The sequence below is a fragment of the Amblyraja radiata genome, chromosome 5 (assembly GCF_010909765.2).
Source record: "Amblyraja radiata isolate CabotCenter1 chromosome 5, sAmbRad1.1.pri, whole genome shotgun sequence".
Taxonomy (NCBI): domain Eukaryota; kingdom Metazoa; phylum Chordata; class Chondrichthyes; order Rajiformes; family Rajidae; genus Amblyraja; species Amblyraja radiata.
This window is the reverse complement of record NC_045960.1, coordinates 70,212,195-70,227,775: the sequence shown is the minus strand read 5'-3', so window position 1 is coordinate 70,227,775 and position 15,581 is coordinate 70,212,195. Positions and strand designations below refer to the sequence as shown.

Genomic DNA, 15,581 nt, shown 5'->3' with positions numbered 1-15,581 from the left:
ATTGCTGGATTCAACTATGTGATTCCAGGTGCTATTTCCAATTTTTGGTTGCTCTAGTCTAACCAACCTGCTGAGCAGGTGCAGAAGTGATGTTGCTCTCACTGCATAACAATTTTGTATTCATCAGCAATTGTTTCTTTATTGAATTATGACCAATTTACACAGTTTCTTGATCTACAGTACAGTGCAATTTTAGGACATGTATTTGATTACAGTGCTTAAGATGTTTTTCTTCGGAATTTTTATCAGCATGCCTCACAAAAGCACTGGGTGGCGCCAGCAATGGCTGCCTCGCCAACTGTCTGTCCCCTCCTTCTCTGTTGTTTCTTTAGTATGTGTTAAATGTATGTTTTAGTAATCTTTAGTTTGTTTTAAGTGGGGAAACTTTTTTTAAATCTCTTACCTCGACGGAGATGTGATTTTTTTTCCTGTATCGTATCTCCGTCCGCACTGCGGCCTAACATTGAGGAGCTGGAGGCCTCTGCTGGAGACCGACTTTGGGTGCTCCAACACAGGAGCCTACATGACTTTAACATTGTGAGCTTGCGATCCCTTTGCCGAGGATTGATCTCGGAGATCCAACCATGGGTGCCTGCGGACTTTAACATCGTGGAGCTTTGGTTAGAGACCTACTTCGGGAGCTCCAAGCAGCAGGAGCTTCGACTGCCCCGACGCAGGAGCTTCAATCACCCCGACGCAGGGGCTTCGATCGTCCTGACGAGGGGGCTTCGACCGCCGGCTGCAGGAGCTTCGATCGCCCTGCCGGATGGTTCGACTGCCCCGACCGTGGGAGAAAAATGAGGGAAGAAGATTAGACTTTATCGCCTTCCATCACAGTGAGGAATGAGGAATCCGCTGTGGTGGATGTTTATGGTAACTTTTACGTAGTGGTTTGTCTTGTTTTTTTTTTAGTATGGCCGTAGGGTAATACGAATATCACTCTACCTGAATTGGTACAGCTGACAATGAAAGATCTTTGAAACCTTTGAAAAGCATTAACGTGACACTGAAATATTTCCCACTTTTTCTTGCTTTCAGTCAGCATTAGGAATCAATTATTGCTTAACTATCCTTCTTGCATTAAACATAGAAACATAGAAAATAGGTGCAGGAGGAGGCTCTTCAGCCCTTCGAGTCAGCACCACCATTCATTGTGATCATGGCTGAATGTCCCCAATCAATAACCCGTGCCTGCCTTCTCCCCATTCTCCCCTTCTCCCCATTCTCCATTTCTAACAAAGAGGAGCAATTATCTTCCCACCAAAGACTAACGAAGGCCATCAACAGCGTAATCAGCATAATGAAGTTGTTTCCATATCTACCACGCAGCATTAATACATCATTTTCTGTTTCTGCAGTCAGAGTAGTTTTAATCAAGAAAAATCTCACTGGTGATTATTCATCTTGTGGATTCTGTTAACTCAATGCACATTGCCTTTATTATTCTTTCAGGAGCCAAGCCAACCCAACAAAGACTATATGATCAATTTTGAAATCCGTTCATTACGTGATAGTCGAAGCCTGATTGAGACTGTAGGCATTGAAGATGCCTGCACATTCATCGAGGAGAACCCACATCCTAGACTTTGGTGAGAAGTATATCTAGACAATAAATGGTTCACTACTAATATTTTCTTTTTTTTCAAAGTTTACAACCAAGTGTATTTTTGCTGCTCCATTTTGTAGCCATCCCATGGAGTGAGGGTAGGCAGGAAGTGGATGATGGCAGGATATTGTTTGGGCATGATGGTAATGTTGAAAATGGTTGTCTTTTTCTGCAGTATCCAAGGATTGGTCCAAAAATACATTCCCAGCATTGTTTTCCTTGTGACTCCTGTCCCTTTTGAATTGGGCAAGGTTTTTCTGGAAAAAATAATAATTCTCTAAAATGCAGAACTGGTTCAAGGGAAGTGCTATCAAAATAACATTGGGCTTAACCTACAAACAATATCTACTTGAATCAATAACAAATCTGTACTAATGATAGTTCAGCACGGCCCTTTAAATAAAAATCAACTTTATCTGCCTTGTTCACGGCAAACTAAATGATAAGAGAACTCAAGTAGAGAGTTAACATTACATTACATGAACAAATTACTTGTATTGACGTAGTGCATTTTAAAAACTGTTGAAAATCTTTTAACAGATGGTATGTTGTTTATTTATTGTCACATGTACAGAGTTACAATGTAAAGCTCATTCTTCATGCTATCCAGTAAAGTCATACTACGCATGAGTACAATAGATCCTCTTCAGGAGCAACATGCAGAGAGTGGTCACGTTCCGGTGCCATCTTGTCTGAAAAGTCCGACTTTAATCAAAGGAGATAAGCAATTTGTTATTTCCTCACTGAAGCTCCATGACCTGGCAGCATTGGATCAATGAAGCAGGAGTTAATCTGGCCCTGTGCAATGGTGTCAGCTCCTTCCACTGCTGCTCCATGCAGCTGCCACAATCAGCACTCGATCTACTTGTTCACCCCGGCAGCTGTAGTCTCCCGTGGCCTCCTTCGCCAACACCACATGCCCTCTGCAACCATAACATCCACCACCACCCGCAGCCGTCCCTTTATGTCTGTGCGTTGAGGTTGCCATGTCCCATATATTTGGTTATTTCCAAGACAGCGGGAGGTGAGTTTGCGGACCTTCCTTTACAAATGAAGCTACATCCTGAAGATCTCTGATGCAGCGAGTCAACTCATCCCACTGTCTTATCCCCTGGATAAATTAAATGCCTTGGAGAAAACTCGGCATTGGGTCAGGTCCATGAAGACAGGACCCATTGTGGTCAAATGAGCTGGTCAGAGACTTGTATTTTGTGGAAAACAACTCACCTTTCAGTTTCTATCAGACACAAGCCAGGTTTGTGATGAAATACCCTCCCGTTTCCTGGATGAATATAGCTTCCACAACACTCAAAAACTCGACACCACCCTGGATGAAGCAACTCATCTGACTGGTTACACAAGCACAATGTTCACCACTGACCTGTGGCTGTTGTCATAGTGATCTAGAACATGCCCTGCAATCACTTGTCTAGCCTACTCCTTCCAGATGCTCAGCCTCTTCCATGAGAATGGCCAAGGATAGTATGTATATGATGAAGCCATGACTTGCCCTCTCCAATGCATACACCATTATGGTCTGGAAAGACATCGCAGTTCCTACAATAAATCCGGGAACTTCCTCCAGCACCGAGACCACATACATCATTTTAAGATGAGCCCAAGAATCTGATGCCAGAACTGGGAGTTTATAGATGTCTGGAAATACAAGTTAAGGAAGAACTAAGTCATGTACATTTTGTCCTTAACATAATGCCTGGAATGTGTGTATTTTATCTGTAAGGAATTTGATGATTTCATGCCAATGATATTAATCCTTCAAGAAACCATTTTTGACTTGGCTTTTTTTTATTATTAATTTGTGGAGCATGGGCTGTGCTGGCAGTCTAACATTTAAATTGACCATATGTTATTGTCCTTTTAATGGCAGTGGTGGGCCATACCTTGTGGCATTGTAAACTAATTACTTATAATATAAATAACTGTAATGGAATATGTTTTCAAAAATGTAAGTACAAATGCACCTTTGTTTCTGAATAAGAAAATGTGAAAAATAAGTGAGAGAAGTGTGAACAATCACAAGAAAATCTTGGCAACCAGCATACAAGGGCAAAATTATTTAATTGCAGTCATTCAGTTCCCTTCTTTTATTTTCTGTACAGTATGTAGCCATTGGAGACAATATTGTATAAATGTATTACTTCTAACATTCTTTCAAATGCATATTTGCTGTTGAATGCATAATAGTACCTAGTATATCATTGTAACAAATTATTGGTTATTTTAAAATACACTAATAGTTATGCTTTTTATTTTGCTTGTATGTATAAATGATAATGAACTTTCACTTTACTACAATTATGTACATTTCTAATATTGTAAAATATATATACTGGTACATAAATAGATGTAACTAATTTTTTGCTTGCTAATGAGCGGCTTTATCTTGTATCTTAGGCGCCTACTTGCAGAAGCTGCTCTACAGAGACTTGACCTCAAAACAGCGGAGCAGGCATTTGTCCGATGTAAAGATTACCAGGGGATTGAGTTTGTCAAACGTCTAGGAAATCTTCAGAGTGAATCCATGAAACAGGCAGAAGTTGCAGCTTACTTTGGAAGATTTGAAGAAGCTGAGAGGATGTATCTAAACATGGATAGAAGGTGTTCACTGTACTGATGAGTATCCTTCAGATGCATGTTTGGAATTCTCTACTGGTTTGGCAGCTAGGTCATTAAATTTATCAGGACGATGATAGATTTGGGGACAAGAGGGATATAAAGTATGTGGGAGGAAATTAGTTAAGTTGAGACACCTTTGGACCCTGGCCCCAATTTCATATGTTCTTAATTATTTGATTAGCTTTGGGATGAGTGAATCAAGTTAATGCTGAATGTACTCCATGTAACTATTGTCAATCCTACGTTTAGAGATCTGGCCATCGATCTAAGGATCAAGTTGGGAGACTGGTTTCGAGTATTGCAATTACTAAAGACTGGTTCTGGTGACGCTGACGATGCTTTGCTTGAGCAGGCTTACAATGCTATTGGAGACTATTTTGCAGATCGCCAGAAGTGGTAACAAGATGTTTACACTAAATAATTTAAATAAAACTAAATATAAGAAGTTCTGGTGCTGCATAGTCAAATTCTTACCAAATCTATGCATGATTAATAGAAAGCCTACAAAGAGGTCAATATCAGGCATTTATACAATTTCCCCACATTCTATTTGTCTTCTGATAGGAGTTTTGCCAGTTGTCCATTATAACTTAAAACTTTCAGGAACCATATATATTTGAATTGAATTGAATTTATTTGTCATTCAGACTGAAAGGTCTGAATGAAATGTTGTTTCCCTGCAGTCATACATATAATAATTTTTGGCAGTTGCAGATCATTGCTCCATGTTAGCTGCCATTCCAACAACTTTTACTCTTCCATATTGCACATCTGTTGTCAATTTCACCATATAGCCTTTCCCAATAGAATTTGTAAATTCACTATTTTTCTAGCTTTCCATTCAAACAAGCCCCAGGGAATAAAGGATTGCTAATTGGCACAACTAAGTTGTTAAAAAAATTAACAAATATATTACATTTCACCAAAATTTGTATTTATAAGGATGTAATGAAATAACACAAATATTATTGGAGAAAATGCATTTTGTTATTTTTTGATAGTTGAGGCCAAATATTTAAATGGATACTGTTTACTAAAGAAGACCATTCAGAAAGGATACAATTTGAAGTTATTTTGATATTTACAGGATGAATGCCGTTCAATATTACGTTCAGGGTCGGAATCAGGAACGACTGGCAGAGTGTTACTACATGCTTGAAGATTATGATGGTTTAGATAAACTGGCCAATGCCCTTCCAGAAAATAATAAACTGCTTCCAGTAAGTGAAAATAATGTATTCTTGTTGGAATGACATATTCAGGTTCATCGCAGTGCAAAAGTAGGAAAAAATAAATCTGTGAAGTAAATTCAAAGGTATGTTACATTTTAAAAGAAGTACTAGGAAGCAAAATGTTGTTGTAACTGGTGAATCAAATTACAAGTGCAATCCAATAAATGATCAATTCATTATTTGCAAAAATATCATAATTTAATTCTTTGTTACATTGATACAAAGGGAATGTTGTGAAAGTTTGTATGTTACTCATTAAATCAATATAAATTATTCAAACAAGGTGATTTTGATATATAGGTTTGTTAAACAGTAATATTTGGTGGTTAATTTTAATTGACTGGTTGAATTAGTTGTTAACTTTTTTGTTAGCTGCAATTTAAAATGGGGAGTGGTTTGAGATAATTGGAAATGGCATATTTAACAGTGCCTAAGCATGGGGGAGAGCAAGATGCATTGGTAGTGAAATTGGAAAGGAAGAAGGATCTTCTATCCACACAAGATGGGGGAAGTAGGGGATGTGATGTAAGCTGTCATGTCAGTGGGAACAGAGAATCATGTAACTTGTTGCTAGGAGTTTAACCGATTTCATAGTGAGAGAATTTGAGCATAGAAGCAAGGAGGTCCTACTGTACAGGGACCTGGTAAGACCACACCTGGAGTATTGTGTGCAGTTTTGGTCTATTAATTTGAGGGAAGGCATTCTTGCCATTGAGGGAGTGCAGCGTAGGTTCACGAGGTTAATTCCCGGGATGGCGGCACTGACATATGATGAAAGTATGGATTGACTGGGCTTATATTCACTGGAATTTAGAAGGATGAGAGGTGATCGTATAGAAACATATACAATTCTTAAGGGATTGGATAGGCTGGATGGGGGAAAGATGTTCCGATGTTGGGGGAGTCCAAAACCAGGGGTCACAGTTTAAGAATAAGGGGTGGGCCATTTAGGACTGAGATGAGGAAGATTTTCACCCAGAGAGTTGTGAATCTGTGGAATTCTCTGCCACAGAAGGCAGTGGAGGCCAATTCACTGGACGTTTTCAAGAGTGAGTTAGATATAGCTCTTGGGGCTAGCGGAATCAATGCATATAGGGAAAAAGCAGAAACGGGTACTGATTGTGTATGATCCCTATCCACATATTGAATGATAGTCCTTGCTCAAAGGGCCAAACGGACTACTCCTGCACCTATTTTCTATGTTTCTATGACCCGGATGCAATGCTGGCTGTGTAGGTTGCCTCAAGTACTGCCACTGCTCCATGTATGATCTGCAGTGTTAATGTTACTATGATAAAAACATAACATTACTCTTCCAAGCTTCATAGGTGTCTTTCAGAACGGTTCCTTCCTAACAATTTTGTCTGCTACACTGCGAAATCTCCTCAAACTATGCCTACTTTTAAGAAGTTCTCCTCCTCTCTCCGACAGGAGTTTTGCAACATCCTCTCTCACTACTACTTTGCAGTCTGACAAAGGGTTTCGACCCAAAATGTCACCTATGTGTTTTCTCCAGAGATGTTACTTGGCCCGCTGAATTACTCTAGCATTTTGTAAACCAGCATCTGCAGTTCCTTTCTACACATTTATTTTTTATCTCCTTTTCCATTGATTTCCTTTTACTTTCAGATGCTGGAAATAATTTTCTTCATCCATCAAAATCTATACTAGTTTCTTTTAAACAGTTGTTCAGACATTTTGATTTATACAAGATTCTGTGAATTCTTTGATTTTCTTTTCAGGAAATAGCTCACATGTTTGTTACTGTAGGTATGTGTGAGCAAGCTGTATCTGCATTCTTGAAGTGTAACCAAGCCAAAGCTGCAGTTGAAACTTGTATCCATCTGAATCAGGTAGGATAGTAATAAAGACCAGCTATGTTGTAATTTTGTGCTATTGTTTTCCAACTAAGTATCTTAATTTTAACTTTACATTTACTAAAAAATAAATGTTTAATCTCATAAAATTCAGCCTTGTCATCCTTCTTCAGAGGTTGTTCTTATATTCTGTTATTTATCCAATCTTTACAACGTTACAAATGTTTGCTTCCTTTAAGAGGCAGTGTATCCAAAAACAAACAACTTGCTTATAATGCTTTATAAAGTTTTCTCAAAGCACCAATTTTATTTTGTCAATCACCAGTCTTCTGATGAGGAATTATTCTTCCACTAAAATTAGTTTGTTTTTACTTTAATTCAACAAAACTTAAGATTTTGAAAATAATATACAGGCAGGTCCGCCGCATCTTTTCTGGCAACTGGTGGCCCGGCCCCCTTTTAAATTAACTAAACCCCCCCCCCCCCCCCTCCCCCCACCCCAAGAAGTCCTCGCAAAAACGTGGCACCCAGGCTGGATGAGACAGCCGAGCTTTACCTCATTGGGACCTCAGTGCTGATCGGCGGTTTGAATTTGCCCCCTGGGGCAGGGGCTCTAGAACTTCGGACCGCTGGAGCCAAGAGATGTCCCCATAGCTAACATCCGCAGCCATTCCACAGGACGAATGTGCCCCTTGTGGCCAGGGCTCTGGAGCCGGTAGATCCGTTCCCATAGCCGACTTCCAGGGCTGATTGGCGGGTTGAATTTGCCGCCTGTAGCCAGGGCTCTGGAATTCTGACCTGGCCGGAGCCAGCAGATCCTTTCCCATAGCCGACTTCCGGGACTGACTTTGCGGGCCGGTATCTCAGATCCCAAAGGCCATGACTTCTGTTGGTCTGGCAAAACAGATAAACCAGAAAAGTTTTGGAACCAAGGGTGCTGGAAAATCGGTGGTGGTCCTGTTTCAAATTGCTTCTTGAAGTTTTGGGTTGGAGCTCTTCTTCAGACTCTCCATTTCCCTACACAAATGCTGTCTGACCTGCTGAATTTCTCCAGCACTTGGTTTTTTGATCAGGAGTCCAGTATCTGCAGTCTCTTGTGTCTCCACTTTCTGTGCTACATTGCATCTGAATGTTTTTGCACATTAAATCAGTCTCTTTAGTTTCTGGGTTTTTTTCTCCTGCTTCTCTGTTATATTTGAGCTTTACCCCATCTGCAAAAAGAGTTCATCAGCCTCTGAAGACTGCATACTGTTCTCTGTATGAAAAACTAGCATTGACCAAAGGCCTTCAGTTTTGCGAACAGTAATTCTAATGCATTTCCTTTGTTTATATTGCTGTAAATTTCTAATAACTGTCCTTGATATTGCTCTTGTGTTGAAAAGTTCCAGTCTATTTCTAGATTAAGAATGAATGATTGATATGAATTGAGTACAAATTATAATATACACACAATAACCAAATGAAGGATTGGAAATTATCACTGTCCCACTTTGTAATTGGCTTTGCCTTGCCAAGCCAAAAGAAGAATAGTTCCAATTTCTTGCCAGATATCTAGATGTGATACAGAAGGAAAGAAGGAATATTGTCTGATAGCTAAGTCTTGATGCATTTGATTTATCAGAAGGAACAACTAATATATTTGTTGCGTTCTTTTAAAACAAATCAGTGGAATAAGGCTGTTGAGCTGGCCAAAAATCACAATATGAAAGAAATTGGATCTCTTTTGGCAAAGTATGCGTCTCACTTGTTGGAGAAGAATAAAATCTTGGAAGCCATTGAGCTTTATCGAAAGGCCCACCATTTTCTCGATGGTGCAAAGCTGATGTTTAAGGTAAAGCAGCAATCTCATATTGTTTGCATAACTGAACATATGTTTGATTTCTTAGAAGTAATTAAAGTATTTTAACACTGTTATTTAACTTGCCACATGAGCAAATATTAGAAATGTAGCACTAAATGAATTTCTTAATTTAATTGTGAAGATCTTGTACCGTACTATTGTCCAATTTAAATGCATTGTCTTTTGACATGATGTAATCAAATGATGCATGTTGAATATCATTTCACTGTGACTAATTGATGCACAAATTATATGTGACTAGTGGTTATGTATGAGTCTTTTGAACAGAAAAATAGGTTTTGTATGCATTCTGGATTATGGGCAGAATTGGCAGGGCCAGTGTGTATTGCCCGTCACTAATTACCTTTCAGGAGGTGTTGGTGAATTATCACCCTGAACTGCTGTCATTAGTATGGTACAGGATCAGTGAGAAAATATTCCAAAATTTTGTATCAGTGCAGTGGAGTTTCCATGATTTTTTTTCAAGTCAGACTGGCACATTTGTAAAAGAATGTACAGGTGATAACTGGTTCCCTTGTTGTTCTTGAGGCAAATATTGGTGATTAACTTCACCATTGCTTTAAGTGGGCACAACGTTCATGATCTATTGAGCTCCATGAACCGAGTGCTCCTGTTTACTTCCAAATCATAGTCAACCTCAAAATCATTGACTACCTCCAAATCAGAGGCTACCTCCAAATCATAGACTACCTCCAAATCATAGGCAGCTCAAAGTGTGTCAAGGATTCCAATACAGTTTGATAGGATAAACCAAGATTAATATCCCACCCAAAGCAACAAGGTCTTAATTAGACTCTAGATAGACACAAAATGCTGGAGTAACTCAGAATGAGGAAAGAAGGAACTCGACCCGAAACATCACCCATTCCTTCTCTCCGGAGATGCTGCCTGTCCAGCTGAGTTTCTCCAGCATTTTGTGTCCATCTTCGGTTTAAACCAGCATCTGCAGTTCCATCCTACTTAATTAGACTCTTGTCTCCGATGGGTAGGTTATTTTGCTTTCATGCCTGGCAGCAGACTCCTAACACATGCACTCATATCTGAGCTCTGTCATGGCAAGAGATTAAGGTATGTATAAAGGAATTGATCCAAGGAAGCAAAAAAAAAAGCTTGTGAGTTTCCCTGGCCCATGGCAGTACAACCTGGAGGTTGTGGGGGGGAAGGCAGGAGAACGGGGTTAGGAGGGAGAGATAGATTAGCCATGATTGAAAGAAGGAGCAGACTTAATGGGCCGAATGGCATAATTCTGCTCCTGTCACTTCTGACCTTATGGAAAAAGAGCAATCAGCCTGGCAGTGGGCACCTCTTGAGTCTTTTTTATCAGGAGCACATAGAAGACCAGTGAAAATGACAGGAGTGCAATACAACCCTGACTACTTTGCTCTTACAAACACATCCTAATCTGCTCCTTTAAAACCTAAAGAACTGGAGTGGAATCAAGTCATTTTATCCTAGGGAATAGCCAAAGAAAAAAATTGATGGCCACCACTTTACCGTTAACCAAGCTTAATGTAATACTCAATTAATATTGTGAATTGTCTTGTGAGTGGTTATTGGGAGTTTACAAAATACACCCGTTTGCCCAGTTTATATTTTAGTACATTTAGAAGATTATTTATTGCAGGTTTTTTGTTCTTCTAAATTTAATTACATTGCTTTTGTTTTTAGATTGCTGAGGAAGAGGCAAAAAAGAGAACCAAACCATTACGTGTTAAAAAACTTTATGTACTCGCAGCACTGCTCATAGAAGATTACCATGAACAGATAAAGAATACACAAAGAGCAAAATTAAAAGGCAAAAGATCCGAGGTAATGCATTCCAAATTGATATTAATTCTGGATTATGATTAGTTTAGAGATACAGCGTGGAAACAGACCCTGCAGCCCACCGAGTCCGTGAAGACCAACAATCTCCCGTACACTAGTTCTATCCTACCCATTTACAGGATGAGGATAATTTACATATGTCAATTAACCTACAAACCCGCACTTCTTTGAAACATGGGAGGAAACCGGAGCACCTGGAGAATACTCTTGCCGTCACGAGGAGAACGTACAAACTCCCATGCAGAAAGCACCTATGGTCAGGATCAAACCCGGGTCTTTGGCGCTGTAAGGCAGCAACTCTACTGCCACACCACCCTACAGATTGACTGTATTTTTCACCAATTTATAAAGTTAACAGCCTAAATTTCAATGTGAAAATCAATATACTGGAAATACCTGAAATCTGAAATAAAGCCATAAGATGCTGTTAATACCTGGCAGCATCTATGAAATTAATTGTTGGATTTGGGCATTTAACAATACATTTTTACGGTTACAGGCTACCACAGCTCTGGCTGGGTTACTTGAAGAAGATGCCTCATTTTCAGATAATCGTATCATTGACAATGCTTGGCGCGGAGCAGAAGCCTATCACTTTTTTTTGCTCGCCCAACGTCAGCTTTATGAAGGCTATGTAGATGCTGCTATGAAAACGGGTACGTGTAATTTGATATCAAACAAAATTGACCTATTTTTGGCATGCATTATTCAATCATTTGGGGGCAGGGAGTGATCCAGAATCCTGCCCTGATCCAGAAATTCCATCGAAGTCTATTGAGTTGCTGTTGCTTCTGCCTGCCATTGTATTTTGAGATGGGCTGCAGTTGTCTCTACTGCATAGGATCCCATTCATAACTGATTAGTTTCCATTGGAAAAACAGCACACTGTCACGTAGGGTTGCCAACTTTCTCACTCCCAAATAAGGGACAAAAGGTCAAAATAAGGGCCAAATTCCTGACAGCAATTCGTTGACCAACTCGGCTTTGGCCAGCTGAGGAGTTTTGGCCCGGGTGCTGGACTTTGCGTGCGACGTCGCGCGCAAAGTCCGGTACCCCATCCACCGATAATCGGCCATGAGAAGGAGGGGTGGTGGTGTCAGCGGTAAGCGAAGGTCCACAGCTGGCCGGGCTGTACAGTCCCCTGCAGCCCACTTGACCAGAGTGGTAGCAGTCAAATATGGGACAAGAGTGGGCCCATATGGGACAAACCAATTTAGTCCAATATACGGGATGTCCCGGCTAATATGGGACAGTTGGCAACCCTACTGTCACGGCAAGGTCACCAGCATAATCAAGGGCAAGGCTCACCCTGGTCACTTCCTCTTCTCCCATCTCCCACCAGGCAGAGATACAGGTGTGTGTAAATTCATACCTCCAGATCAAAGATCTTTGCTCCAGATTCAGGGACAGTGAATCAGGGCTGTTAGCAGGCAACTGAACCATCCTATCAGAGAGGGGTCTTGACCTACCATTTACATTATTGGAGACCCAAGACTTTATCCTGCACTAAACATTATTTCCTTTATCCTGTATCTGTTCTCTCAGGCCAGATGACCTCTGAAGATATACTCCAAAACCCTTCTTTAGCACTGTACCTCAGTGGCCCACATTTTGGTTAATCAAATGATGTGATCCTGTTTGCATGTGTTGAAAATATAGCTAGGCAAATGGAAGGGCAGACTATAGCATAGTATAGTTTTGACAGCAAGTGAGGCTACCAGCAATAGCCGTGTTCTCCTTAAAACCACAATATTTATGACTTTAACACATTGGCTATTTTGTTTCATGAAAAGGACGGTGCCTCAAGCAATTAATGTAACAGATTTTGTTTGGGGCATACTATAGGTAATGAAAGACATTTCCAGGCAGTTTAATCATTATATTTATATAGTACTCCTTGACGGCTTCAGTTCAGTACATCAGGAACCTCCTGTAACATTCCCTTCGATCATTTTTTTCCTTGTATAACTAGCCTGAGATACATTTTCTCTTACAAAGAGAAAAGGACAAGCTATAAAGAGTCAAAATATCAACAATATTTCAAACAAAATTTTGGTGAGCATGGATCGAATTTATGTTCTGTCTCCTGTCGTTACTCTCTTGTTATCCCACATATACCCTCTCAATTTTTCATCATAATTTCTGCCCAACATAACACTTTAAAAAAATATTAGCCTTTTTTAAATGAGGCATAAGCAATAAGGGATGATGGATATGCTATTTTCAGTGATTGTGGTTCTTGCAACATTCAGGAGTTTTCTAATCCAATTCCCAGCAGCACAGTTTCCCAAAGACTGTATCTAGAAATGTGTTTTGACAAAAATGTATTTGAACCATCTAAAATGGAAATATGAACACCATATAAAAGGTTAACACCATATAATATGCTTGGTATTTATGCAGTCTGCAAGATGATAAATAACATTTTTGGAGAATATGGAGCTGATAAATTCTCTTGTATAAGTGTGGATCGGAAGAGGTTTGGATTTATTGTTATAATTACTGTGCTTATAAACTTCCGCTGATCAATAACACTCAGTAGCGCTTTCAGCATTGGATTTCATTTTGGGCATTTCAAGCATGTGATTTGTTTTTTTATTGCTTCAATTACTTTCAAGCTACCCAATTTTATCCTCATGTTGATGCCATTTTTATTGAATCTTGCCACTTGGCCATGTGGGGTAACTGAGCATAGCAGGAGATATGATTAGTTTAATTTAAAGATACAGCGTGGAAACAAACCCTTGAGCCCACCAGGTCTAGGCCAACCAACGATTACCCATATACTAGTACTATCCTACACACTAGGGACAATTTACAGAAGCCAATTAACCTACAAACCTGCACATCTTTGGAATGTGGGAGGAAACCGGAGCACCCAGAGAAAACCCCCGTGGTCACAGGGATAACTTGCAAACTCCACACAGACAGCACCTGTGATCGGGATTGAACCTGGATCTCTGATGCTGTAAGGCAGCAGCTCTACTGCTGTGCCGCCCTAAAGCTGATCTAAAGCTTGATCAAAAAAGGTTTGTTTTAGGAGAATCTCAAAGGTGAATGAACAGGTTTATGGTAACAACTCCAAAGCTTAAGGCAATCTTAATTTAATTTATGTCCCAGGATAAAAGCTTGAGTGTGTAGAGCAGTTTTGTCTTTGCAACATTTGGCTGGGCCAAGTCAAACACCATGGCCCATCTTTTCTCTAAATCTGCGTACTATTCCAATATGTTTCTGAAATAATCTCTGCCAGCTCCACTCAACCTTCAACAAGATGAAATAAATTATGGAATGTCTTTAAGATTAAGGCCATCTGTTCAGCTGTCTCTTCTATTTCATTTTAAATTCATTTGGGAAAATTTGACCTGGTGGGTTTCGTTTCACGTCAAGTCATAGAGCAGAATGTGTTTTTCACTGTCATTCTCACCTCGTATCCCAACTCGGTTCACCCAACTTTTCTTTCATTATATTAATTAATATGATTAACAAGATTCCCTCGTCGGATGCTCCATTCCTTTTCCTTAACCAGACTGTTGCCGGCTTTGCTGCACTTTTTGATCCTGCAATGATCTTTCATTCTGCATTTCAGCAACGCTATCTGCATTTACTTCTGAAATATTATTTATTATTTCATCAGCCTCTGTTAACTTGAACGAGTCATCAACCTGAAATAATAACTCTCTTTTTCCCCTCTGTAGATGTTACCTGACATGTTGATTATCTCACATATTTATGTTTTTTCTTAAATATCTCGAGGAAGATTCAAAATAAAGGTTCCTTTCTAAAATATGTGAGGAAATGTGAGAATAGCAGATTGATAGAAGCGATTGGAAGAATCTGCTGTGGGTTTGGAAATAATTCTACAACTAAAATTAGAAATTCTGGTTTTGTTACACAAATAAGCTTTTGTATATAATATTTTGTTAAGGCAAAAGGTTGCAGAACAATAACTTTAAATTGCTCTCATTTATTTCCTGATTACAGTCTTAATCTGAGTGTTGAGTAAACTGTGGGTTTATGATTAAGGCAAGTCAAGGCAGATTTACTTCTGGTTGAAAACTGGGTCAAGTGATTTCCCTAAGGATTGGGAAAGGGACATATTTTATGTTCAGATTTATACATAATATGAAGAAGATGGTGATGTATGAAAGGATGTGAACTTTTTTTAAATCTTGTGGTTAGCTCCAGTTTATACATTTGTGTCTCTATGTGAAAGAAGTATTTGCAGAATAAATTATGTGTTCTGTTAGCACTATACATTTCCTGCTTTGAGTACCTTCTACAGTTCTGTCATGCTGTTAATATTGTGCCTTTCCACCTCAGTGGAATGTCAAATGGATTTTTTTATCAATTGTCCTATTTTACTCTGGTAAACCATCATGGAGACACCGATTTATTTTGTTAAGCAGTCTGCTGCATTTTTGGCCACTACAGATCCAAACGGAACATCCAAGTGAATAAGTGGCAGGTGCCATAACTAAAAACGGCTGGAACTAACAAATCAATGTTTGCTTGAGGTTTTATGTGCATGACATTTGTTTTCTTTAGTGTAGAGCACAGCTTTGAACATTGAACATCTAAATGTATGTCAATCAGGAATGCTT

The 15,581-nt window shown here is 39.4% G+C and overlaps 1 protein-coding gene across 3 annotated transcripts in view; it reads left to right on the top strand.

Annotated features, from left to right (window-relative positions):
* wdr35 (WD repeat domain 35) overlaps positions 1–15,581 on the top strand; it is a 53,956-nt gene that overhangs the window by 35,964 nt on the left and 2,411 nt on the right. For all 3 annotated transcript variants that reach the window (XM_033021498.1, XM_033021499.1, XM_033021500.1), the window contains 8 exons: positions 1,453–1,589; positions 4,022–4,225; positions 4,493–4,639; positions 5,331–5,463; positions 7,218–7,328; positions 8,959–9,123; positions 10,822–10,962; positions 11,480–11,636. In XM_033021498.1, coding sequence (XP_032877389.1) covers positions 1,453–1,589; positions 4,022–4,225; positions 4,493–4,639; positions 5,331–5,463; positions 7,218–7,328; positions 8,959–9,123; positions 10,822–10,962; positions 11,480–11,636 — 1,195 coding nt within the window. The remainder of the gene's footprint in view (positions 1–1,452; positions 1,590–4,021; positions 4,226–4,492; positions 4,640–5,330; positions 5,464–7,217; positions 7,329–8,958; positions 9,124–10,821; positions 10,963–11,479; positions 11,637–15,581) is intronic.